Source organism: Monodelphis domestica, chromosome 6 (genome assembly GCF_027887165.1).
Source record: "Monodelphis domestica isolate mMonDom1 chromosome 6, mMonDom1.pri, whole genome shotgun sequence".
In the NCBI taxonomy this organism is placed as follows: Eukaryota; Metazoa; Chordata; class Mammalia; order Didelphimorphia; family Didelphidae; genus Monodelphis; species Monodelphis domestica.
In genome coordinates, this window is record NC_077232.1 from 282,651,155 (window position 1) to 282,677,245 (window position 26,091).

Below are 26,091 nucleotides of genomic sequence, written 5' to 3' on the forward strand. Positions count from 1 at the left end.
GGCGAACCTTTTTGAGACTGTGTACTGTGCCGCTCTGCCCCCTACCCAGTCTGAGTACTGCATGCCCTGCCCACCTCCTTACTTCACACAGGGGAGGGAGAAAGCTCTCCCATTGGGCTGCTGGACAGAGGAGTGGGAGATAGTGGGTGATGTGAAAAAATGTTTTCAAGTATGGTGGAGAAGGGGAAGGGATCAGCTGGATCCAAGTCCTTCTGCTCAGTAACAAAGTCTGGGAGTAAACAACATTCGTGCCCACAGAGAGTGTTCTGTGTGTCCCTCCTTCGCCTGCATGCCATAGGTATGCCATTGTGATTCTAAAACATTATACAAATTTGAGCTGCTTTTGTCCTTTTTTTCCTGATTCTTATCAGCATAGCTGCATTCTCACAAGACATAATTCCTTTCTGTCCCCACTTAGCAATATTCAGGATCCCATCCAGCCTGCAGCTTCCACAGTGACAACAGCAAGGAATGTGCCCCAGAGCCCAGAAAGTCCTGTTGCTTCGAGACCAGGAGTGGCCAGCCTCACCACTGCAGCAGCTTTCAAACCTGCAGGATCTACAAATGTCATCAAGTCACCAAACTGGCAACGTCAAAACCCAACAGGTAAAAAGGAGGTGTTTCTGAATTTCTGCCATTGAAGCACAAATGCTCTTTTGCTATGTTAGAGAATGAAGGGCATTGTAGGTAGAACTGCTCATGTTTGAAGGAAAGAAAAAATATTTATTAAGCACTCACCATGTGCCAAACACTGTGCTAAGTGCCAGGGATATAAATTTAGAAAGTCAAAGACTATTTCTGCCCTTAAAGAGCTTACCTTGTGCATTATAAGCTAGAGGATTTGATTTAAAAATCTTTTTCTAAAACTATTACTTGGGTAACTTGGATTTAGGATGGATCATAGGATCATAAATTTAGAACTAGTTCATTCCTTTGTTTTGTAATTTCTACCTGCTTATGGATTAGTTAACATTTAATTTTCTATTCAAAGAGGTAGAATTAGGATTTTTGGATATCTCCAAGTTGTTTCCTAAATTATATTATATTATATTTAGGAAGAGCATATATTAAAGTTAATGTTTAATTTCTTTATGCCAGTAAATATAGTATTTATGTTCTCTTAACTGGGTCCTCACTACAACAAGGCAATCCTTTTACACCTCCCTAATAGATCACTATCTCATTCACCATTGTGACTTTTACAAACTTTTTCTTCCCCCCCTCAGAAATGCCACAGCTCCTCTCCCTCTACTCTTTCATCTGAGAACCTTATCTTCTATTCACTGAAAACAATGAGGTCATTCATGGAGAGCTCCCTCTTCTCTCCATTTTTTTATCTCACATCTCTCAGATACCTTCTGCCACTATTGCTTCACCTCTGCTTCATATGAAGAGGTGGCTTTTCTCCTTACCAAAGTAAAGCCCTTTACATGGACAAGTGATTCTATCCCCTCCTGTCTTTTTCATATTTCCTCTGTCATCCATATTCTAACTAATCTGTAATTGCTTATTACCTATTGACTGCTTCCCCACTGCCTTTAAATGCACACTCATCTTTCGGATCCTCAAAGATCTTCATGTGGTCCATCTGTCCCTGCTATTGTCCTATAGCTCTTCTTTAGTGGCTAACCTCCTTGAGAAGACTGTCTAGTAGATGTCTCCTCTTCCTTTCCTCTTACTCTTCACTCTGCCTTTGCATCTGACCTCATCAATCAAAACCACTTCCTCCAAAGTTCATGATGATTCTTTAATTGCCAAGTTTAATGATTGTTTCTCTGTCTTCATGCTTTTTTTAAACCTCTGTATAGTGGATTTTCTATCTGAACATTGCCTCCTTACTGTCTTCTTTCTTCTTCTATATTATTTTGTTTGATGACCTCATCAGCTGACATACACTCATGTAATAAAGATGATAATCTGTGGAACTATTTCTGGTTGTGATAAATGGGATGTACTCTGGCTTGTGACTAGAGAGAACTGCTAGGGGACACTTGTAGTTGCCTAATTATAATGGAGATATATGAAAGATAATGAGAGATAGAGAGATGTAGTTAGAGGGGATTACTCTGGGCTACTCTGGGGTTGCCTATTGATCACTAATGGCTAATAAGTCAAGATATTTCCTACCCTTCTCTCTTCACCTCTCTTAACCACCCACACCCTTCTGCCTTCCTTTCCCCTCCCCTGGTCTTAGTCAGCCACCTTCTAAGCAACTCAGGGGAACTCAGAGAAATATTCTTCACTCTTCTTTTCTCAAGTAAGGGGTTTATTGGGAACAACAGGATGGGGTTTGAGGTGAGAGGAATAGGGGTGTCCCTACTCTAATAAGGAGAATTAGGAGGGTTTGGGAAATGTCAGTCCAGTCACAGCTGTGACTCAGGGATAGAGAAATGGAGGACAACTGTTAAATCTTCTTTCTTCTTCCAATTACATAAAGCCACCAACAAAAGTAAATTTCTTCTCAGGTTAAATTCAGAAGCCCCCCCCCCCCCCAAAGGTCTCTCTCTGCCTAGATCAGAAAAAAACAGTCTCTCTTGGTCAGGAACCCAGAGAAGAAGTCTCTCCCTTGTTCAGTAACCCCCAGAGAAGAAATCTCAGTTCATCTCCTCTGGCCATCTCCAACTGCCTTTCCTGGGAACATTCTGTTTGGAATCTTCACCTTGAATGACAGATAGGTCCCCAGCTTTCTTTTGCAAGCTTGAAATTCTCTCTTTCTTCATGCCTCTTCCACACTCAGTCATTATCTCTGTGTAGATGACCCTTACCTCTTCCTTGATCTCTAGCCTCACATCTGCAATTATCTATTGAACAGCTTGAACTGAAAGTTCCTTAGACATCTTATAATCAACACGTACAAAACTGAAATCATTATCTTTTCCCCGAAAGGTGTGCCATTCCCACAATCTAGAAAATCCACATAAAATTTTTGACCTCTCTTCATACTAAAGAAGAAGTTTGAATTTTTTCTTCTTCTATAGGATGTTTACAGTACCTACTTAAAAATTTTGGGTTATGTATGCATTTTTGAGTTTCTAAACTTTTTCTTTGTTGTCTGATGTGTCATCTGCAACTACTGCAAAACTCCCAAAAAATTCCCATTTAATTTCTTATGCCAACCCACAATATTTTGAAACTGTGGTAGTGAAAGTCACAATGACGAAGGGATAACTGTGCATATCACTAAACTGTCTTTGAATAGTAATTGGACTAGGTAAACTCTGCACCTTAGAATTTTTCAAACCCAAAGATTTTATGTTTCTAGGTCTATTGAGAATAATATGATGTCACAATTATATATCCACCTGAGTAACTATATGATACTTGCATATTTGGAATATATAACAAGAGATACCATTCAGTGTTACCTTGGATAAATTTATGTTGCCTCTCTATCCAAAGCTTTCATAGTTAAAAAACCACTTCAACTAAGAGAAGCATAGCTCATCAGTTCATGTGAAAGTGATTTGGGGGTTTTAGTGAACTACAAGCTTAGTACAATTCAAAAATAATAGCAAAATATTAGCTCCAATTCAGACTGCTTTAAGAGAGGAATCAGGAAGTGATGATCCTCATCAGACCACATCTACAGGTGTCTTCCATTCTGGGCACCATACTGTAGAAAAGACATTGACAAGAATAGAAAGTGTGCAGAGGACAGTAACCAGAATTGTGAAGGACTTTGAGTCCCTGACATATAAGGATCACTGAAGAAAGTGGTAAAAAGAATAGTAGGGGGATACAAAAATTGCTTTTAAGTGTCCAAGTGGACTTATCTTAGTCCCAGAGAGTAGGATTAGTTACAATGAAAATAGTAAAGGGGTGGATAGAGGCTTGGAGCTGCCCCTCAACTCAATGCAGGATTCCCTGCATTGTTCACCTTAGCTGGTTTGCCTTTTGTGAGTATGTTGTGGTGGGAATTGTTTTCCAAATCTGAAGTTTTGTGATGCTTTGAAAGTACCGTGAACTTTTATTGTAAGGATAGCCATCACAAAGATTATTCTGCAGTGGACATGGGGGTATGTGCTCTTGTGGTCCTGAAGAATTTACTAATGAAGTATATTTGTTAGTGCCAGATACATACAGTAACTCATTAGTGACCAGTTGACTAAACTCAGGTTCCTGGAACTTTGTTTATACTGGGAATTTGTTTAACAAGTTCCTTTTTTCATAGACATTACAAAGATCCATTTGACTTTAACTCCCTCATCCACTGTGAAATGCCTCTCTTTGAGGATTTTTTGAGGTCCTGATTATAGTAATGATGTTTGTCTTCATTTTTTCTCTATACGAGAATATGGATGACTCATTTTGTTTTACACAGGCAGCAGTGGACTGCTGCCCTTGTATTTTGACTATAGGGGAGTTGTCAGGAAAATACTTCAGTCATTATACCCACCATAAAAGAAAAATGTTTAGTAGATCTGTGACCTCAAACAAGTTGCTTGATGCAACTGTAGAACGGGATGGACTGTTCTCAATTATCTTAAGGCTCTTTCCAGCTCTGGTAGTATACCATTCTACAAATGTAATGCAGTAGATTATGCAAAGAAGACTCTGGCATTTTTTGTGTTTTCTAAGAATGTAGATTTTGCCCGTGAAGAACAGGTAAACGTAACCCAACGTTACCATTTAGAAAGTTAATATTTAAATCATCTCCACCTTTTTTGAAAAATAATTGAAAATTGAGATTGTTAAAAGACTAATTGACTATTAGTAGAAAATGGATACATAAAGGGCAGGATTAAATAAAAATGCTAAGGAATAAAATCAATTCAATGAAACCATTGAATTCAGTTCAGCAAGTTGTTTACTGAACACTGATTATATCTAGAATGGTGTAAAGTGCAATGATATTATAGGTGCATATATGATTATCTCTTTGGAGGGATATCTTATAAGAAGTTGGAAATGCAGGACTAGAAGTTTGGAGAGGAAGCTAAGGATGGTTTTTAATTACCTTCATAGAGGATGACATTACCACAGGACAGAATGTCAAGAGAATAAGACTGTAGACCCAGTCTTGGAGGATAGCCACATTCAACAGGAAAAAGTATAAATAGTCAGCTAAGAAGATAATGTGTGTGAGATAATATAAATTTATAATGGGCATATAAGCAACAGGACTTTGTCTTTTTCTCTAGTAGCAGTGAACTGGTTTGGGGTTGAAGCAAGAAGGAAGTAGAGGGTTAGCATTAACCAGAGTTAGAGATTAATAGAAGAGGTAAAATAGAATGTCCTGATGAGGAAATTAAGAAAACATTCAGCTGTCATGGACAGAAACAGAAAGATGTGAAATAAATATATTTACTTTTCTTGTACTAAAATACAAGCAAGAACTTGTCCATTCTGATTCTACAGTCATGGCATTATTCTATATTGGCAAATGCTCAAATTATAATCCACCAAAAACCACCTCACTGATTACATGGAGCCATTCATATATAAGTAGGAAAGCTCTGCTCTGTTTTTCGTCACATTTGTTATTGTCCTTTAGCTGGGCTGAAATTTTTCCTTCTGGTGCTCTGAGTAGCAGTTGTTATAACATCTTAGAATAATGCCAACATTATGTTTTCTTTAGTGATATGTATACAGAACTCCTGATTAAACCTGACTTTCACTTCAGATCCCTGCTGTTGTCAAGAAGTGAGTGGACTTTTTAATTATTAGTAAATGTGCCCATGGGGACAAATAACCCCCTAAGGGAGCAGAAACCTTTGTGTAGATCCTCCCATACATGCTAGCACTAGGCTCACGTGTCAGGCAATGTGATAATTGTCTCTTATTTAATATTGAATGCTAATAATCTTGAAGATTATTCTCAATATACACTGCAGTTTCTTCATTCTGAGAGTTTGCTTTTGAAGATATATATTTGCTTCTTTTAAAAAAGAGAAACCCCTGAAAATATCTTATTGGTTCCTTCTTTTTATAATGCCATTCATTTAATTTTTTTCTTTTTCTTTTTAAACTTTCTTTTTAGTTTAATTTTCATTTTCAGATCCAAATTCGCCCCCTTTCCTCCTGCCTCTCTTCCACCCACTGAGAAGGCAAGAAATGCAAAGCCCATTACAAATAAGAAGCCACACTAAACAGATTTCAATATTAGCCATGTTCTGGGAAGAAAAAAAAAAGGAAAATAAAGGGGGGTGGGGAGGAATGCTTTCCTCTGTATTGTGAATCAATCAGTTTTTGACCTGAAGATAGTGATCACATTATTTTGCATCACTTCATACAAGTCTTCACAGGTTTTTTGGAGACCATCCCCTTCATTATTTTTCACATTACAATAGTATTTCATCAGAGTCTTATACCATAACTTGTTCAACCATTCCCTAATTGATGGGCATCCTCTTGTTTCCAATTTATTGACACCACAAAAAGAGCTGGTATATTTTTTTATATATAGGTTCTTTTACTTTTTCTTTTCTGACATGTAAACTTAGTAACAGTATTGCTGGATCAAAAGGTATTCGCAGTTCAATAGCTTTGGGGGCATAGTTCTAAATTCTTTTCCAGAATGGATGGAGTAGTTCATACTTCTACCAACAGTGCATTAGTGTACCTATTTTCTAACATCCCCTTTAGTAGGTGTCATTTTCATTTTCTATCATCTTATCCAGTGGTGGATGGGTGTGAGGTGGTACCTCAGGATTGTTTTAGTTTGCATAGATTTGCTTCCCTTACTTTGAAAAAACATATCCTTTCAACATGTATCAGTTGAGAATGGCTCTTATTTTTATAAATCTGTCTCCATTCCTTATAGAATTGAGAAATGAAACCTTTATCAGAGAAACTTCCTGTAAAAATTTCCCCCACTTTCCTACTTTGCTTCTAATTTTGACAGAATTAGTTTTGTTTATACTTTTATTTTATATAATCAAAATTGTCTATTTAACAGTCATTTTCTACCCTATTTCCTCACCTATATTCTCTTGCATAACAAACCAAAATAATTAGGTTAAGCAAACCAATAGAATGACAGAAATTAAAAGCATTATATTAATTTATATTATTTAATTTAGTTAATTTACTTTACTTAATTTGTATTATTTAATCAATCAATTAATAAACATTAAGTATGTGTCAGAAACTATGCTAAGATAGGCCCTACTTTCAAGGAGCTTATGATCTAAAGGGGGAATCACACATGACCAACTCTATACAAGATATATAGGAAATAATTAACAGAGTGAAGGCACTGGAATTTGGAGGGTAGAGCAAGTCTTCCAGAAAAGAATGGAATTTTAGTTGGGACTTAATGGAATCCAGAAAGGTCAGTAGTTAGAGTATAGAAAAGAAAAGCATTTTAGTCATGGGGAACAACCAGAGAAAATGCCTAGAGCCATGATATAGAATGTCTTGTTCATGAAACAGCCAAGAGTCCAGTGTCATTGGATTGAAGAGTACAAGTCATTAAATAAGATGTAAAAAAAACTGGAAAGGTAAGATGAATGCCAAACAGAGCATTTTGTATTTTATCCTGGAGGCAATAGGGAGCCATTAGAGTTTATTGACTAAAAGGAAGTTGGCATGATTATATCTGCTCTTTAGGAAATCACTTTAATGGCTGATTGGATGATGGGTCAGAATGAGAGGTAGACCCATCCACCGACTGTTATAGTTGTCTAGGTATGAAGTGATAGGTAGGTTTGAGAATAATCAATATAAAGATGGTTATTAAATCCATTGGAAATTATGAGATCACCAAGTGAAGTAACATAGAAAGAGAAGTAGAGAGGTCGTAGGACAGAACTCTGGAAGAGAATACAGAAAAAAAGTGATCATCTAGATTAAAAAAAAACTTAGAAAAAAGAGTTTTAAGAAGATGTAAGAGATCAGCTTAGTCAGAATCTGTAGAGAGGTCAAGAAGAATGAGAATTGAGAAAAGACCATTGCATTTGGCAACTAAGACATCATTAGTAATTTTACAGAGGGCAGTTTTGATGGAATGATAAGGTCAGAAGCCAGATCGTGAGGATTGAAGAAAAAAAGGTGGAGGAGAGAGAGCAGAGGTACTTCCATGGCCTTTTCAAGAAGTTAAGTTACAAAGGGCAGAAAAACTTTAGGATGATAGAAAAAAATGTAAGGATCATATAAGATTTTGTCAGGTTGGGGAAGACATGGGCATATTCATGAACTGTAGGGAGTAAGTCTACAGGAAATAGATTTTAAAATTAAGTGAAAGAGTGGCACATCATCTCCCATGGATTTAATATGTAGAAGAAGAAGCAATCTATTGGAGAAGATGGATGAAGTGGGTTTACTGAACAAGTAGAGGAATTGACCTTGGTACAGAATAAGATAATTTCAACATGAGAGAGAAGGGTGAAGAAGGAGATAGTAGAAGGATAGCAGATAAGGAAGAGAGGGCAAAAAAGAAATTCACAATGAATATCCTCAATTTTTTTTTCTGAAAAATATTAAATAAGATTCTCAGCTAAGAGAGTGGGAGAGAGGGAATGGGAGGTTTGAGGAAGGATGAGCTCTTCTTTAAATTCTCAGTTCTACTCAAAAATCATTATCCAAAGCATTATCTCTTCAGTGAGGAAAAGCTCATCTTAGTCATGGTAATGAACAAAAATGATATTTCTATCATTTATGCCGTCACTAGGTATTTTAAATTTGCCCCACAATCACCTAACAATTCTAAGAACTGTAGTTTTCCATCTACTACCTTCAAATCCTGCCTCAGACATATGGCAATTTGGCCATATTTATACTGGTTTAAGTGCCTTTATTTTATCTTTTGGACTTTTTTTGGGGGGGTATTTTTTCCTCAAAATTGCCTCTGTTATTATACCTCTTCATCAACACAATTGTCTAAATCTGAAAGGAGCATCATCTTCAAAATTAAAAAATACAAATTAATCAATTTCATGTTAAAATAATGTACTGAATCGTATTTATTATCTTGTCTTTTCTGTGAGCTCAGCATTTATCTCCCAACATGCATACATGAAGTCTTCCTTTTCATTGTAAATATGTTAAATGAATTAAAGTGAAATAACTCATAAAGAGGTAAGCTGGAGTAAGATGTAATGTACATATACAAAGATTGGAATAAAAATGTTCACATGACTCCTGCATAGGGATGGCACAAACACTCATGAAACATTCCATATTTTTGAGAGGCAACATGAGAACTAGTCTTGGAGACAAAAGTACTCAGTTCAAGTACCGTCTCTGACACATACTGCCTATGAGAATCTGGACTAGTCACTCGAATCCCCAGTCCCCCTAAGTACTCTAAGTTTGCAGAAAAAGTGCCTACTTACATTAAGAAGCAGTTTCTTCACCAGGAAACTTCCTATACCACTGAAGTTAGGTCTCGTTTCTACACTTGCACATTAATTGTGAGTTTTTTCAAAATACAATATAATAATAATAAATAAAATCCTGTGTAATAATTCCAAGGCAGAAGAGCAGTAATGCCTGAGCAATAAGAATTTATTAATTTGTCCAGGGTCACACAGATAGGACATGTCTAAGTTCAGATTTGAATCCAAGACTTCCTATCTTTGGCCCTGCATCTCACTCCATTGAGCCACTTAGCTGCTCCCTAATTGTGAATTTTTAATGACTGTATTTTATTTTGGAGGTGATAGAAAACCACACAATTCTTGACCAAGAGAATGACATTGTTTAAACAAATGCTTTTAGGGGCAGATTTTGGCAGCAAGAGAATGGATGAGAAAGGGCATAAACCTGGAAGGAAAAAGACCATTTAGGAGATGATTAAAATAATCCAGGCAAAATTTGATAAGGGTCTAAACTAGAGTTATGACTACGTGAGTGGTGAGGAATTGAACATGAAATCTATTATGGAGGGAGAATCTATGAGTTCTAGAAACTGATGTGGTATAGTTGGATTAGAGAAACTGAAGAGTCGGAGATAACGCAGAAATTTCAAACCTGCAGACTAACAGAATATTGATGCCTTGAAAACAAATACAGAGGATAGACAACATACATAGGGTTTTAGCAAGTTTCTGTTTTGTCATTATTGTTTAGAGATCTGTCATGTGAATTATAAGTAAATAATTTGTTTGGTTTTGTAGAATGAAAGTGAAAATTTCCCCAATTTTTGAACTAGGAAGATAGGAGTTATATTGCTCCTCATATTTATTACCAGACTGCTGTGTGTAATGCCAGAGTATTTAATTGCAGGATATGATCTGCCAAATTATGATGGTATGTGATATAGGGCATTGAAAGATGTAGAACTGAAACAAAGCCAAACCTCTGGGCTCACTTTAATTAAGACCTCTACATCCAATTTAATCTGTGCTCTTAGAGTTGAAAGGTTAGTTACCCAGAGAAGAAACAAATCTTCTGAAGTTGCAGAAATTTTTTATATTTGGCCTTGTTTGCACCTGTTCCAATTTTTCATGGCACACATGCCAACATTCTCAGCCATTTGAGAAATGATAATAGTTTAATCAGACTGATTTGACTTTTAATCAAATAAGGGCAAAAAAGGCAAAAACCAAATCTTTATTCCACTGAATAAATTACACAGCTACCCCACACACACCCCCATCCCCTGAAAAAGCTCTGTACTTTGCCTCAGATCTGCCATTTGGCCACTGTAAACCCTGTCTATTCTTGCTATGTGTCATTTCATACTTGGATCATGAATCATTTACTGCTGTATATGCTTTCCACATAATGAATTAGACAAATAAAAATGTTCAGACTCTACTTTAGCTTGCCATCTGTGATGTCACAGGAAAGAGAAGACTTCTCTCTCCATCCTGGCTCTCCCCTCACCCTCCACCTTTTTTAAAATATCAAATTGTGTGAACATATTGCAATGAAAATTTCCAGTATGCATAAGAATGTTCTGCATCCTTTTGGAAATGTCTTCCTTGGGATGTTAGATTGTTAACTTTTGTCCATTAAAAGGATAAAAAATTTACTATTAAATAGCCTTATTATTGACAGATGGCATCAGCTTCAGTATTATCACTTTTAAAATAGTCTTTTCCAACTGTATTGATTATTTTCATACCTAGAGGAGTGTAACTGGGTCATTATTATAAACAGCCATCTATCTAATTAATAGGACACTGGACTCAGAGTAAGAAGACCTAAGTTCAAATCCTGATGTAGAAACTTAATAGGCTGTGTGAGTCTGGGCAACTCATTTTACCTTTCTGTGTCTCTCAGTTTCCTCATTTCTAAAATGAGATTTGATCTGATAACTTCTAGAGTCCTATACAACTCCAAATCAGTGATGTCTTAGAGCCTATTTCATCTGGGACTCATTTGCTAGTGGTACTTATTAGACACATCAGGTTCTATTCCCATATTACTTACATATTGAGAAATAAAGATGCCAGGTTTTTCCAATTTACTCTCCATTTCAGTATTACTATAGCATTCCCTCTCTCTCTCTCTCTCTCTCTCTCTCTCTCTCTCTCTCTCTCTCTCTCTCTCTCTCTTCTCTCTCTCTCTCTCTCTCCCTCCCTCCCTCCCTCCCTCCCTCCCTCCCTCTCTCTCTCTCTCTCTTTCTCTCTCTCTCTCTCTCTCTCTCTCTCTCTCTCTCTTCTCTCCTCTCTCTCTCTCTCTCTCTTTCTCTCTCTCTCTCTCTCTCTGTCTCTCTCTCTCTCCCTCTCTCTCTCCCTCCCTCCCTCCCTCTCTCTCTCTCTCTCTCTCTCTCTCTCTCTCTCTCTCTCTCTCACTCTCTCTCACACACACACACTCTTCTCTCCTCTCTCTCTCTCCCTCCCTCCCTCTCTCTCTCTCTCTCTCTCTTTCTCTCTCTCTTACTCTCTCTCTCTCTCACACACACACACACTCTTCTCTCCTCTCTCTCTCTCTCTCTCTCTCTCTCTCTCTCTCTCTCTCTCTCTCTCTCTCTCTTTCACACACACACACACACACACTTTTCTCTCCTCTCTCTTTCACTCTCTTCTCTCTCTCTTCTCTCTCTTTTTCTCTCTCACTATCTCTCTTTGCCCTCTCTCTTTCTTGCTCTCTCTCAAATATATACATATTTGATAGATAGATAGATAGATAGATAGATGCTAGAGTCAGTTTTATTAAAAGAGATACAAAGTCTGAACTACAAACATAGATTCCATACTTGGAATAATTACAAGAATACTAGGCTAATGATCATGTTGCCTTGTAAAGGCAATGGAACCATTAAACCAGAAGTTGCCCGCTCCTTCCTTAGGGTGATTTAATACTATTATCCTATATTTTGCATATCACAAGTCAATTTGTTTAGCCATTTCTCCAGTTGATGGCCATCTATTTTGTTTCTAGTTCTTTTCTATCACAAAAAGTATCACTATGAATATTTTGTGTGTATATATAAAAAACTGTATAATGTATAATTATATATGTAATCAATTGAAAATAAGCCAGTAAGTCTGTGGTTATTAATTCTTTCTTGGTCACTTTTTTTCTGATAATATATTAGACTTATGATCTTATTCAAATCTTCTTTGGAAATTCTCCCCTCTTTCAAATATTCTGTGCCTCAACATACACAAAACTATGTTGGCTCCAATATAGACTCTTCTACCATTGTTTTCCTTCATGAAAGCAACATAAGATTGTCTGAGATTTTAGAGATTATAGCCATTATGAGAGAAACAAATTTGTGAATCTTTTCTATTTTACTATTTGTTTATTAGCCATCCAGTTTGATTCTTAGGGTTATCTGATTTAGTTAACATTGGTCCTCATGCTAAAGGAATTTTCTCATATTCATTCTGAAGAGATGAAACCAATTAGTTTATGCATCTGGGAAACAACTGTAACTTTCTAACTTTCTGGTGTTTGCTTCCAGGATTTAGGCAAGTTTTTTTTTTTTCCCAGACCAACATACTATGAATACAATAAAAAGTTACTGTAAGAATAAATTGAGCATAATTTCATTGTTTTTTGATCATTTCCAATGATCACAAACATACTCATTATGCCGTATTAATGCTATGCCATCAGACTTGATTGAATTTAATGTATATTCATTATGCACAAGGCACTGTGTTAACTGACAGAGGCACACCTATGAAAAGCAGTAGAATCTCTGTCCTTAAGGAATTTTATTTAACCCTTACCTTCCATCTTAGAATCAATATTAAGTATTGGTTTCAAGGCAGAAGAGCAGTAAGGACTAGGCAATGGGAGTTAAGTGACTTGCCCAGGGTCACACAGCTAGGAAGTGTCTGAGATCAAATTTGAACCCAGGACTTCCTGCCTGTGCATTTTGAAGTGGACCTAAGCCCTGGGAGACTCCATCTCCTAGGACTCTACTGCAACTTCCTCTGACACCTCCCACTTCCTTTGTGAGAGGTGTCCAAGGGAGAATAAAAGAGGACAGAAGCACAGGTTTGGGCGCCTTTTTTCCCTAACTTAGATGGAGAGCTTTGGTTCTTGCCTAGCTGCAGGAGATCAGAGTTTCCCTGACTTTCCCAAACTTTCCTTTCCTAACCCTAAATAAACCTACCTAACTTTCTTTGGAGTGTAGCCTGATTTAATTTACTCCCCAGCCTACCTATGAAGTATCCTGGTCAATTTCCCTACCAAGCAATGGGGAACAGCAGCTACCTTCCTTCCCTTCCTTTCCCTATCTCTCCTTCCTTTTCCCCAACCTTCATACCTCTAGGCCTGGCTCTTAATCCACTAGGCCATCTTTTTGCTCTCTCCCACAATGAATTTTTAATCAAGTTGAGATAGATACACAAATTATTATAATAAAAATAAGTTCCTGCATGCAAAATGGAAATAAATTTGACTTCACTTTTAGTCCTCTTCCCACAAGATATTACGGGCAAAGTTATATAACCACTGAGTACTACAATTGCTGCTCATCTATAAAATCAAAGTAACAGCTTATCTGCTTGAAGAAAGAGCAATATGATTTCTGAGGCCTTCTAGTTCCAAAATTTGTGATTATTCTGTACTTTTGAGTTTCTTTTCATATAAACCACCTCAGACCAATGTAGTAATGTTATATTGTAATTAGAGGCTAACATTTAATGTGGGCCAATGTTGCCTTTGGAATATTAAATTAATACTGTCTTCTTGATCTCAATAATTTTTTAATTGAAAAGGAAAATTGATTAAATTAGTTTACTTACAGCATGAGTCATTTTTGTGCTAAATCATTACTCAAGCACAAAACTCAAATTATCGGATAAAATCTTGAAAAATTCCTTATAGCCATCTCGATCCTCAGGAGGGTTCAAGGACACTGGATGTTTCCAATTTTCAGGGAGGAACACCAGGATTGATTTTCCAGCCATCTGCTTTGATTCAGGAAATGTCTCACCTATAACAAATCAGTGACATCTTACCATTTTATTTTTGCTTCCCTGGGGTTCTGGGTCAGTAATTATTAGTGTGGAAATAAATGTATCATTTCTTATCTTCATTCCCAGATCTGTACTTTAGGATTTTAAAATATTGCAGTAGGTTGAGGGGGCAAAGGAAGAAGAAAAGTAGTCATGTTGGGAAGTGGGTGGAAAGAGAGTCTGATTTTACCCCATGGCTGACTTTATAAATTTACTGGGGCTGTTCTACCAGAGATAGAAGCTTTCCTTGATAGCCTGAGCTGAACTCTGAGAAATTCTCAGGTCTTGGGCTCACTCCTGCACACGTTTAGCTGTCAGCTCATAAAGGGCTTTAGGTAAAAGGGAAAAGTGCCATTTTGTTCCTGGACTGAATTTCTGATAACTCAGCTCTCCTGAGGTAGTTTCAAGATGCTTAAAAACACTATAGATGTAGAAAAAGTAAGCATTTATACATGGGCATTTGTTTACCATGCCAAATGTATAAGTATGATGGACCAGTAGCCAATACTGCAGAGTAGATGGACTATACAACAAATATATCAGATTCTCTACCCTATAGTGATTTTTTTTAAATGGAGGTGCTACGTAGAACAAGATTTTCCTAATGGTGTTTTCTTGATTTTTATTCCTTAGCTCCATCAACTGGAAGGATCTCAAACAATATTACCCCATCTGGAGCCACTGCACCAACCAGCCCAGCCCAGCCTCAGCTAAATGAACAAGACACCTTAGTGCAGAGAGCTGAGCACATCCCAGCAGGCAAACGCACTCCGATGTGTGCCCAGTGTAACCAAGTTATCAGGTTCGCATTCATTTTTATGAATGTCCTCTAGCCCATCAGTGATGGTTTTCACATCTTTACAACAACTAGAATTATCTTGTTATCACAGATTATGATGATGCTGAAAAGCCCTGGACTGTTTCTCTGTGCCAGCTGCTGTTTTACCAACTGGAAGAGAGAGTTTATGTAGAGGGTGATAAGATTGGAAATGGAAAGGGGACCTAATTGTGAAAGATCTTAAATGTCAAGGAAGGCATTTGGAGATAGCCTGACCTGCCAGGGCATTTCAGGATTTTTATGGTAGTGAGGAGCTACTTTCTTCCTTATTGGAGGTTTAAGAGACTTTTGCTTGTTTGTTTGTTTGTTTTTTTTAATAGTACCTATCATTTCTTTGGTCAAAAAAAATAAAAATCAGTTTCCTGTTGGGGAAACTCCCTCTCCTAATTTAGGTTGGTACCTGTTCTTCAACTTGCTGTCTTAGAGATTTAGCTAGAGTCTTCTTAGGCTGATCAGAGCTATCAACATCACTGCTCTTACCCTTTGAGGCTATTATTAATTACTAAATAGTGTTAATGGAACAAAAAGAAGCCCTGCTCTCAAGTAGACAGGACTTGTTACTATCAAGAACTCCAGACAAAGATTGATGCATGAGTTAATGTTTGGCACAAAACAATGCCATGACTCATCCTGGTGATTCTCAGAGCAAGAATGAGCATGATTGGGTGAACCACTGTGAGACTTTATGCCACTTGGGAAAATGGCATGGATTTAGTGCATAATTGAGAATTTTTATTTTACCTTATTTTCCTTTTAGTTACTTTAAATCTTACTCTATTTTTTCAATTGCCAATCATGTATACCCGACTTCGCATATGTGCAGTTTGAGTAAAATGAAGTCTTAAAGAAAACATCTTTAAAATGTTGTAAATACTTTATAGGGTTGTTGTTTTTTTTCCTGTTTGCTTCTTTAATTTTTTTAGTTTTAAATTAGAATGTTAAAGAACTAGTGAAATACTGGTTTCTCTTAATGTCACAAACCAAGCAGGGTTTTTCAGCATTTTTGCTTGTTCCCATAATTTTGTGTTTTATGCAGAATAAAATCATTGGTTTTAAAGCAGAAGAGTGGCAGAGAGGATTAAGTGACTTGCTCAGGGTCACGTAGCTAGGAACTGTCTGAGGTCAGATTTGAACGCTATGGCTTTCTTGAGCCACCTAGCTGCCCTGTAAGAGCACTTTTTAAGTCTCTTGATATTTAGTGTTGGTGACGTTTATCTGTGCTTCAGTGCTCAGTTACAAAAGTTCTAGAGAAGAAACACCTGTTAAGGAGAAAAAGGCATCAAGTTGTCAGCGGTATTTTTTGTGTACTAACTAGTTCTTTTGACAAGAAGTCAAATGTACTTGTCGTGGAATAGATATATAGATTAGATAATTAGCGAGCCTCTCCATCAGTTAAGCTAATTTAGTGGGAGTAGGAAAAGTAACTGAAATGGTTTGACATTTGCTTTAAAATTCAGGGCTAGTCCAGAAAGTAATTTTCATGTATGCATAATTAGCAAATCCCCATTTAAAGTATACCTGGCCTCCCCTTATGGCTCAGTCACTATCTATTATGCTTTATCTTGCTTTGTGTTATCCACACATTTGCTATCAGTTGAGCATCAAAGCTTCACGTGCTCAGAAGGTTTTAGGAAGGGGGATTAGCTCTTGTCAGGATCACATAACACTAATTAATAGACTACATTCATCTGGTCCTCTCAGACCTTACAGCGGTTTGAGAAGATTATAGTAAGTTCAGAGTTCATAAGAACATAATTATGGTGTGTAGCCCCTCCAGTGTTAGCATTACTTAGAAAAGTTAGCTCAGGTGACATTCGCTCATGCACTCTCTCTACAGTCACAACTGTGGCATGTGATACTGTAGGCGGGCAAACCCTGACAATATTTGCTGCTTTGCTGATGCTTTAATTTATACTGTTAAAATTAATACTTGCTGATGATTTCAAAGCAGTGAAAAGCTTATTGACATCAGGTAGTAAAGCAAAATTCATTTTTTCAATGAAGCTCTAAAAATAATGGTTTTGAAAAGAAGACCTCAAAGATTCAATCATTCAAGTTTTGGTAGTAACCTGATTGCCTCCTCAAAGTATACACTGAAGTTCCCCAAACCTGAACCTCCTTTGTTTAGTTTTTTGCAAGATAGTTTATTAAAAAGTTGTTGGTTTTTTCTTTGCTATATTGAAAAAGTTTCTCCTGAGTTGTATTGTATAGAATTTACTTGCCTAGTAGCTGTTTGTTTTTTAAACAGTGAATAGGGATGTTTTAAGAAGAGAACCCTACTGAGACTTCTTAAGTTTAATTGTTACAGCATAGTCATCCTTTCCTATCTCAGATTAGTGCCTAGATTCACTGTTAGCTTGAAGTCAACAAGTATTTATTAAGTTAAGCATTCATGGTAGTTTCAGGAATACCAAGAGGAAACTGAAATTGACTCTGTCCTGTGTCCTGACTCCAAGAGCTTATACTCTACCGCAGGGATGTATGGGCAGGAGCTACAATAAATTACAAAGTTATTTCAAGGGGGTATTAGGGACAGTGTCATCCAAGTTGAATCTTGAAGGAAACAGGTAACAGTATAAGATAGATACCAGGTTTTGGAGGGCTGCAAATGCCCCTACAGACATAGGAAGCCTTTGAAGAGTTTTGAGCTGAAGAAGGGTATGGTCAGAGCTGTGTTTTCAGAACATAATTATATGTAACTTTTTGGAGGACCGATTGGAAAGGAGGAGAGGCCCTAATATAAAAGAGAAAATCTAGCAAATCAAATTAATGTGTACTGCAATGTATTTTGCTTATACCTGAGGTGTTCAGTAAAAATGAAAATTGATTTGCTTGGCTGTAGAATTTAACTTCATTAAAATCTATTAAACATTTTTACATAGAGTTACCAGAAATATTCCAACTTCACTTTGTAGTTTTATGGGAGAAAGGAGAGGTGTGGCTTCAATATACTTTGATTTCTTCTTATATATGGTGTGGTTTTTTTTTTTTAACCTCAACTCTGTTCCCATACAGCTTGCATATATCTAGGTGACATCAAAGCAAAAAAAAAAATCAGTTAATTCAGTCATTCTCTATTTTGATCTAAGAACCAAGAAACTGGTGTGGCTGATTTCACATAAGTGTTTTAAAATATCATTTGACTAACTGGTGTTTTCTAGGCATAACCTCAATCAACAAAGGAATACAGAAACAAATTAGTGGATCTAGTAGTGGGAAAGGAAATCTGGGTTTGGGGAGAGGAGACTTGGGTTGAACTTAGCTCTGGAACTTGGTGAACTTAGCCAAGTGACTTCGCTTTTTACAAAGTACTTCATCTACAAAATGGGAATGATAGAATTTGTACTACTTGCTTTAGGAAGCCCTTTGTAAACCTTAAACACAAGTCAGTATAAACTTGATATTCTCATTTAGTGCCATTTCTGATGCATTTTAAAAACAAGTTTCTGTTTCTATTTATTCTTTATATGGGGGCTGGTCATAGTGAAAGGTCTTTAACTCAAGATCCTTTGCCTGATCTGTTAATTTCTTCTGGCTTAGAGGCAAATACAAAGAAAGGAGGCCATATATTTTAATTTGTGTTGTGAAAATGTGGAAATTTCCATAATTATAATTTGTAATTTCCTACAAGGCAGAGGTGTGATTCTGCAGAAATGTTTTTCTTTGTAATTTCCTTCATCTTCTCAAACCAGAACTTACGAATTTTTGTCCTTTGAAAATAAGAAAGAATGAATTTTACCAATCCTTAGCATTCTAAAACTTTTCATAATTAGGATGTTATTTTTTTATTAAAAAAAAAAAGATATATTTCTGGTCTGTCTTTGTTGTCTCTTTTTGCTTGTGTTTATATATCTCACTGACCTACTCCAGTTCCTTCCCCCCATCTCATTTTCTCTCTGTCTTCATCCCTTTGTTCTGTTGACAAGTGTTTACTTAGCTCCTGCTGTGTGCAAGGCACTATGGGTAGTATTGGGGATATAAAAATAAAATTAAACAGTCCCTGCCTTCAAGAAGGTTTTGTTCTATTGAAGGACACATCCATACATAAATATATACTACATATACACATATGTATATAGATATATATCAAGTTAATGGCAAGGTAATGGGGTGGGAGGTGATGAGGTGCTTACAACTGGGGAGAATCAGGAAAAGGCTCTCTTAAAAGAAGGTGGTTGAACAGTTTTCAGGCAAACTAGGGATTCTAAGAGTCAGAGTTGAGAAAGGATCCCATTTCAGCATATTTTTGCTAAAAACAATTTTCTAAAAATGCAATGCTGTAGATTGAAATATTAACAAACATTTCCTGTGCTGTTTATGAAAAGTATTTTGCTTCCTACCTCAAGTTTGGAAACACAGGAATTTCTAAAATTCACTCTTATTTTCAAAGGGAAAAAATTTTAAATTTCCTGTTTGGGAAGGTTATGAAAGAATGATATTTCTCCACGGAGTAGCATCTCAGTCTTTTTGGATATCACAAATGACAGCTTTGGAAATTATGATGTTTTCATACCAAAAGGAAAAAGGGTGACTCCTTTTTGGTATTTGTCTGTAGACCAGCTAAAGGTAATATGAAGATCAAAAGGCCTAGGGACCTCCTACCTTTCACTATATCCCAGCTTCCTGTCTATAGAGATAGGAAAACAGTGTTGAGAGTGAACCCAGTATATTGAACTGAAGGACCTGGTTTTTATTATTATTATTATTTTGTTATTATTATTATTTTGTTATTTATTATTATTATGAATTGAAAAAAATTCTGAATTTGGGGTTTTATTTTACAACATGAAATAAGGAAATAGGTATTATGTAGGTACAACCAATATCGTATTACCTGCCTTCTTGGGAAGGAGGAAAGAGAGGAGAGAGGGAAATAAAAAGAATAAGTCATAGATTTTTGGACATAGCTAATGTAAGAATTTGTTTCTCCTAAGCATATTTATTATGTATTTACAATAAATCATTTGTATTATATTATTGTTACATATAAAAAATAGTAACAGAAAAGCAGAAGATACTTTTAAGATGGTTAAAAATGTAGAGTACTTAGGTTGAGTTTAATAGCTCCTGTATACAAGAGATTTTGTCTTTGTAGAGCATAGTTTGATGGCATAAGAAGAATAAAAATATTTCTAAGTTTATAAAAAGGGAGAGTGATGAGGAGAATGCCCTGCATTTCTTGCTCCCTCAGAATAAATAGTTGTTTTACTTATGAAGCCCTGAATTATTTTTCCTCTCTCGTGAATCAGTGGTAGGCAAATTTTTAAAAGTACACACCCTTGCTTCTGTACCCCAATTTCTTCTTTCATTTTTCTGAATTCATTCTTTTTAGCCTTTGCTATTTAACTGTATTCCTCCCTTGATGTTTCTGCCCTGCCCGCCATTTTTATCATAAGATTCCTTGGGGAGGGTAAAGAGGGTAAGAAGCCTGGTTTTGTAGTCCTTCAGCCTTACTTCAGTTCACTGAACCAGATGTTGGCACTCCTTCCCCCTCTCCATTTGTCAATCAACAAGTATTTAATTGAGAACTCATAGGGTGCACAACATTGTTGGAGGTAGTCGAATGCCTCCTTACACTTTGTAGATATCCAAGCCTATTATTCTTGTGCAAGCAAAGGGAAACATAATCCTATCTGGAATTATATGAACCCCTTCAGTGTCAGTACTGTGTTAATGAGGCTGTAAATTAGTCTGTGCTGACACAGTGAAGAAGAGAGCACTTTGTTATATGTAAGGGTTTGCATTATTTAATCTATACATAACTGAAAGGGCCCTGATAGGGAAATGTGCCTGGACTGGGGGACTGGAGGGCATCCGAGTACATCACTGGGAGTACCTCCACCATGCCTGAAGGAATCTGGACTCAGAACATTTTACAATTAGTTCTTAAAGGTGCAGCAACAGTTTTCAGAAAACTATTTATTCCCATTCCCTTTCAAATTTTTTTTTCTACTAATCAGAAATAAAGGGAAAACTTTAACTGCCCTAGAAACAGAGTCTAATGAAATGTAGTCTTATGTAGTGCAACTCTAGGTCAATAGGAATGTCACTTGAATTAAGGATTTCTACATTTGTCCCTTTCCCCATCCACTTTCTCCTTGCCTTTTGATAATTTATAGGATATAATTTTTCATTTGAATTAATTTTTAATTTCAAGATAATTTGAAAGATAATCTTATTCATTCATCCCACTTTGGTGAAATTCAAATCAGATCTATTTTCTAAGTTTCACGTTTAAACTTTATGCCATTTGGAGGCAGTTAGGTGGCTCATTGGATTAAGAGCTACAGATACTTTCTCCCTCTGTGGCCTTGGCCAAGTCACTTAACCCCAGTTTCCTAACCCTTGCCACTCTTTTACCTGGGAACCAGAACATAGTACTAACTCTAAAATGGAAGGTATGGATTTAAAAAAATTTTTTTTTCATTTTAAAAAAACATGCCATTTGAATTTTGTTCTTTGAAGGGTATTGGGATAGAAAGCAAGGTCAGGAGAGCTTAGTTGTTTTTGAAAAAAGAAAGGAAGTAAAAAGTTAATTTTTGAATCCCCAAATGGAAAAATGCCATGAAATCTTAATGCCGGTTTCTACGTCTGGGCCACTAAATCATCTGCCCAGAAGTCAGATGTCTAGTGCTTCCAACCTGTCCAAAGCCATGTGGTCATTAAATCAATTCTAATTGTTGGTGTGAAGTTCAAAGTCAGCCTAACCAAGTGGAGAGAGCAATAGGCTGGCTATCAGACGCCCCAGGCTCTAGTCCCAGCTCAGGCCCTGACATTGATGTTGGGCAGATTATACAGCTTCTCTGTATTTCGGTCTCCTTGCCTGTAAAATCAGGTTTGTAATAACGGCCCTGGTCTATCTCACAGGAATGTTGTATGGACAAATTACGTAATAAATATAAAAGTACCTCAGAGATAAAGACCCTCCATCAGTGCAAGGTATGATAGATACAGCTGCAGGAAAAGTACATTATAGAGGCTTACAGTGGTTCATCCCTGTGGTCCTGATGCCCAGATACGACTATCTAATGGATTCTTGTTAAGCAAACTAAACAGTCTTATCAGTTTGTGACTGTATCATGCCTAATGGAATAAAACCTCCTTGAAACATTTGTTCCTTTGAAATAAATGTGCAGCAAAGGACATTTATTTTTTTAAATTAAATCAGGCCCCTTTCATAGTGGCTAGGAATAAGTCATAATACCTCAGAGTAGTTCATGTACTGTGTCCTTTAGGGTTTAAGTGTTCGTTTGGGGATGAGATGGTTGTTTAATAAAGCTGAGAAATGTGTTTTGAAATAATTTGAGGAAGGGGAAAAATCAGTCATTCTCCAAGAGGTAAAGTAAATTGCTTCAGATCTTATAGCCTTTGGCAAAGCCAGAACCCGAACCTGGTCTTGTGCCCATCGTTCTAGACAACATAGATTAGATTCCTTTTTATCTGCATCCTTAGCAAAATCCTCAATTTCCTCATCTGTAAAGTGGGGATAACAATAGTACCTACCTCTCATAGTGATTGTGAGGATCAAAACATGAAGTAATAATTATAAAGCCCTAAGCCTCAGCACAGGCTTAGCACATAGTAAGAATTATTATTATTATTGAAAATAACAAATTTAATAAGGCTGTTTTTCTGTAGACATAGATAAAACAATGCAAATATGTAGGATGGGGAACTCCTTGGAATTAGAGACTGTCTTTTGACTCTTTTTTGTATTTCCAAAGCATAGTCCAATTCCTAAAACATAGTAGGTGCTTAACAAATATTTATTGACTGAAATAAATGTGCAATAAGAAATTGTGTTTTTGAAACTATTTTGTGTCAAGTAGTTTTAGTTCTTATCCCACTTGATCACTGTCCTCATTTTTAGCCAAATTGTCTCTTTCCATCAATAAAGTCTGTAACAACATACATGTTCTGAGAAAGAGGAAAAAAAACCTCAGAATTGCCCTTTTGTGAAGCAGCATCCTGTCTCATCCTCTGTTCTTCACTCCCCATAAACTAACAGAGAGTTGGACATAAGTTAGCCTTGTGTGGAGTAATCGGGCTGGAATTCAAATACATGCCACCAATTCTAATCTTTGTGCTTGTCCTTATTAGCTGCATGACCATGGGTGACTAGTTTACCCTTTCCAACTTTCATTTCTTCACCTATAGTAATAGAATTCTGAGGCATTCTGGGGTTCTGAGAAAAATGTTGCAGAAAGAGCCATCCTGAACTATAAAGTCTCAAATATACTGTGATAACACTCCAAATATTGTGCTAACATAAATTTTATATTTCTGAGGAAAATGGGATTATTTCTTTTGACAGAGGACCTTTCCTGGTGGCGTTGGGCAAATCCTGGCATCCAGAAGAGTTTAACTGTGCCCACTGCAAAAACACCATGGCTTACATTGGATTTGTGGAGGAGAAGGGAGCGCTGTACTGCGAGTTGTGCTATGAGAAATTCTTTGCCCCTGAATGTGGTCGCTGCCAAAGGAAGATCCTGGGAGTAAGTTGGGGAACCTTTTTAGAACATGTGCTTTTGTGGGATCCAGGGGAGCAATTCTGTTTGTAGCTACAATGGTAAGCCTCCTTCTCTGTCCTTTCCTTCCTGTTTTATACTTTAATCTTTTTGTCACTGTTGAAGGGGGAGCAGAACTGAGCTGCCCCCGCATCCCCCTCCTCACCCCCACTGCCAACCAGATATAGCCTCATGAGACTCAGGAGGATAGGTAGGCAGCCTGTGGTTTCATCTTGCCGTTTTCCTGTTTGGCTGGTGGAAAAGCTGGGCCACCAGGCAAAAATAATTTACTGTGGATTCTCAGGGACCTGGGTGGGCTACCTTCCCGGTGTGCTGCTTGCTTAAGAAGAGAGAGGTAGCCTAGATTGAGTCAAGTCAGACCACACACACAATAGTTCCCAGCATTGACACCTTTACTGTTTTAATTAAATTCCAGCCTTCTTTTAAGACCAGGATTTTTTTTTTCTACCTGCTAGGGTTCAACTGTAGGACCTCGTGAAACATTCAAAAAATCTGAAGTATATAGATGATGTATTTTTTGAACACACACATAATCATATTTTAAAATATACCTTTAATTTTATGAGACCAAGTAGGTAATGGAAATAAACTTTTGACAGAAAACATTAAAACCACACATTTTGCTGAAAGAGTAAATTTTGGGCAAATGAATTAATCACAGTTTATAGAAAATAGATGTTATTGTTTTCTTCTGGAGTTTTTAAAACTGGATTTTGAGGTCAGAGTCTGGGCACTTGCCCTGTTGCCTATGGAGTAGTATATGTCTTTCTGGAAGCAAGAGAAAGAAACAGCAGTGGCCTGTTTGTTCTGGAAACCAATTTTGTATCATGGGAATTTTTCCAGCGGGGTTCCTAAAAATCAGATTCCTATGCCTTTGCTGAATTATTGTACTTTTTAAGAGAATATAGTCCTATCTCACTAACTAGGGGGCAGGTTTGCATTACTTAGTGGTGAAACCTAATGAAATAATCAACTAAATTACATCTACTAAATTGGTTTCTGATAGAAGGAAATCTGTACCTATACATCTCAGACCTCTCTCTGAAGGTATAGCCCAAGTCATTATGACATAATTTATTTATTATTTTTATTTAAATTTCTTTACCAATTACATGTAATATATTTCCACATAAGTTTTCCAAAGTTTTATGCTCCAGATTATTTCCTTCCTTCCTTCCCTCCCCCATCAAAGAACTGGCAGGCAATTCAGTCTGGGTTACATATGTATTATCACAGAAAACACATTTCCATATTGTTCATTTTTGTAACTGAATAATCTAATAAAATCAAAACCCCAAAACATAAATGCAAGTAAACAATTGAAAAATTGTGTGCTTTGATCTGCATTTTGACTCCAATAGCTCTTGCTCTCAAGGTGGATAGCATCCTTTGTCATAAATCCCTCAGAATTGACCCAGATCATTGTGGAGAGTCACTAAGTCTCTCACGTTTGATCATTCCACAATATTGTTGTTACTATATACAGTGTTTTCCTGGTTCTGCTTATTTCACTCTGCATCCATTCATGTAGGTCTCTCCAGCTCTTATAACGTAGAAGCCTTACTCCCCTATTGAAATAATTTAGGGCAAGGACAGAAGTAAAAATACTTCCCTGGAAACTTAAGGAATTCTGAGGAGGTGAAAAAGGAACAGTATTTGAGGTAAGAGGACTTGGGTTCTAATCCCAACTCTTCTAATATGTGACCTAGGGCAAGTCTCTTGACCCCTTTTTACTAAACTGCCACATTAGGGAATTGGCGTTAACCTTTTGAATCTAGAATAATGTAATCTATTATCTCATGTTGCTCTGTCAGACATAAAAGCAAATGCAATTCTCCTTTTATTGTACACTTTGTTTTACATCTGAATTGCTGCTTAGTTGCTAATTGTCTCCAAATTGCTTTATGATCATAAACAAGCCTTAATAATAAAGATGGCATCTATAAGTATTTTCAAATTTTAGCCCTTTCTTCACAACTGTGTAAAGTGGGGAATGCACTTTGTATTGTCCTCAATTTATGAAGAAAGAAAACTTAAGAGCTAGAGGAATTCAATGACTGTACCACGATCTCAGCAATAGTAAGGGCCAAACAAAGTTAGTTTTTAGATCCGTATCTCCAGACTCCAATGTCTTAGAACTTAGAACACTTAGAACCATCCTACTTAGTTAACTCTTACTGGCTAACTATTCTTCATCATTTTCTCTTGTTTTAAATGATTGTTGATGGTTTTTTTAATTACCATAATTTCCCCCAGTGTGTGTGTGTCTCTCTCTCTCCTGTTCTTCTCCTAGAGAGCCATCACATATATCAAATAATATTTGGTAACACAAAAAGGGATTAAAAAATCAGCACAACTCATCAGAATAAAACTTTTTTCATTTTCTAACAAATGTATGAAAGGATATATTGACTTT

The 26,091-nt window shown here is 36.7% G+C and overlaps 1 protein-coding gene across 5 annotated transcripts in view; it reads left to right on the forward strand.

Annotated features, from left to right (window-relative positions):
- Positions 1-26,091, forward strand: part of PDLIM5 (PDZ and LIM domain 5) — a 205,450-nt gene that overhangs the window by 163,986 nt on the left and 15,373 nt on the right. For all 5 annotated transcript variants that reach the window (XM_007495720.2, XM_001365378.3, XM_001365306.3 and 2 more), the window contains 3 exons: positions 419-606; positions 14,943-15,111; positions 23,462-23,642. In XM_007495720.2, the coding sequence (XP_007495782.2) occupies positions 419-606; positions 14,943-15,111; positions 23,462-23,642 (538 nt within the window). The remainder of the gene's footprint in view (positions 1-418; positions 607-14,942; positions 15,112-23,461; positions 23,643-26,091) is intronic.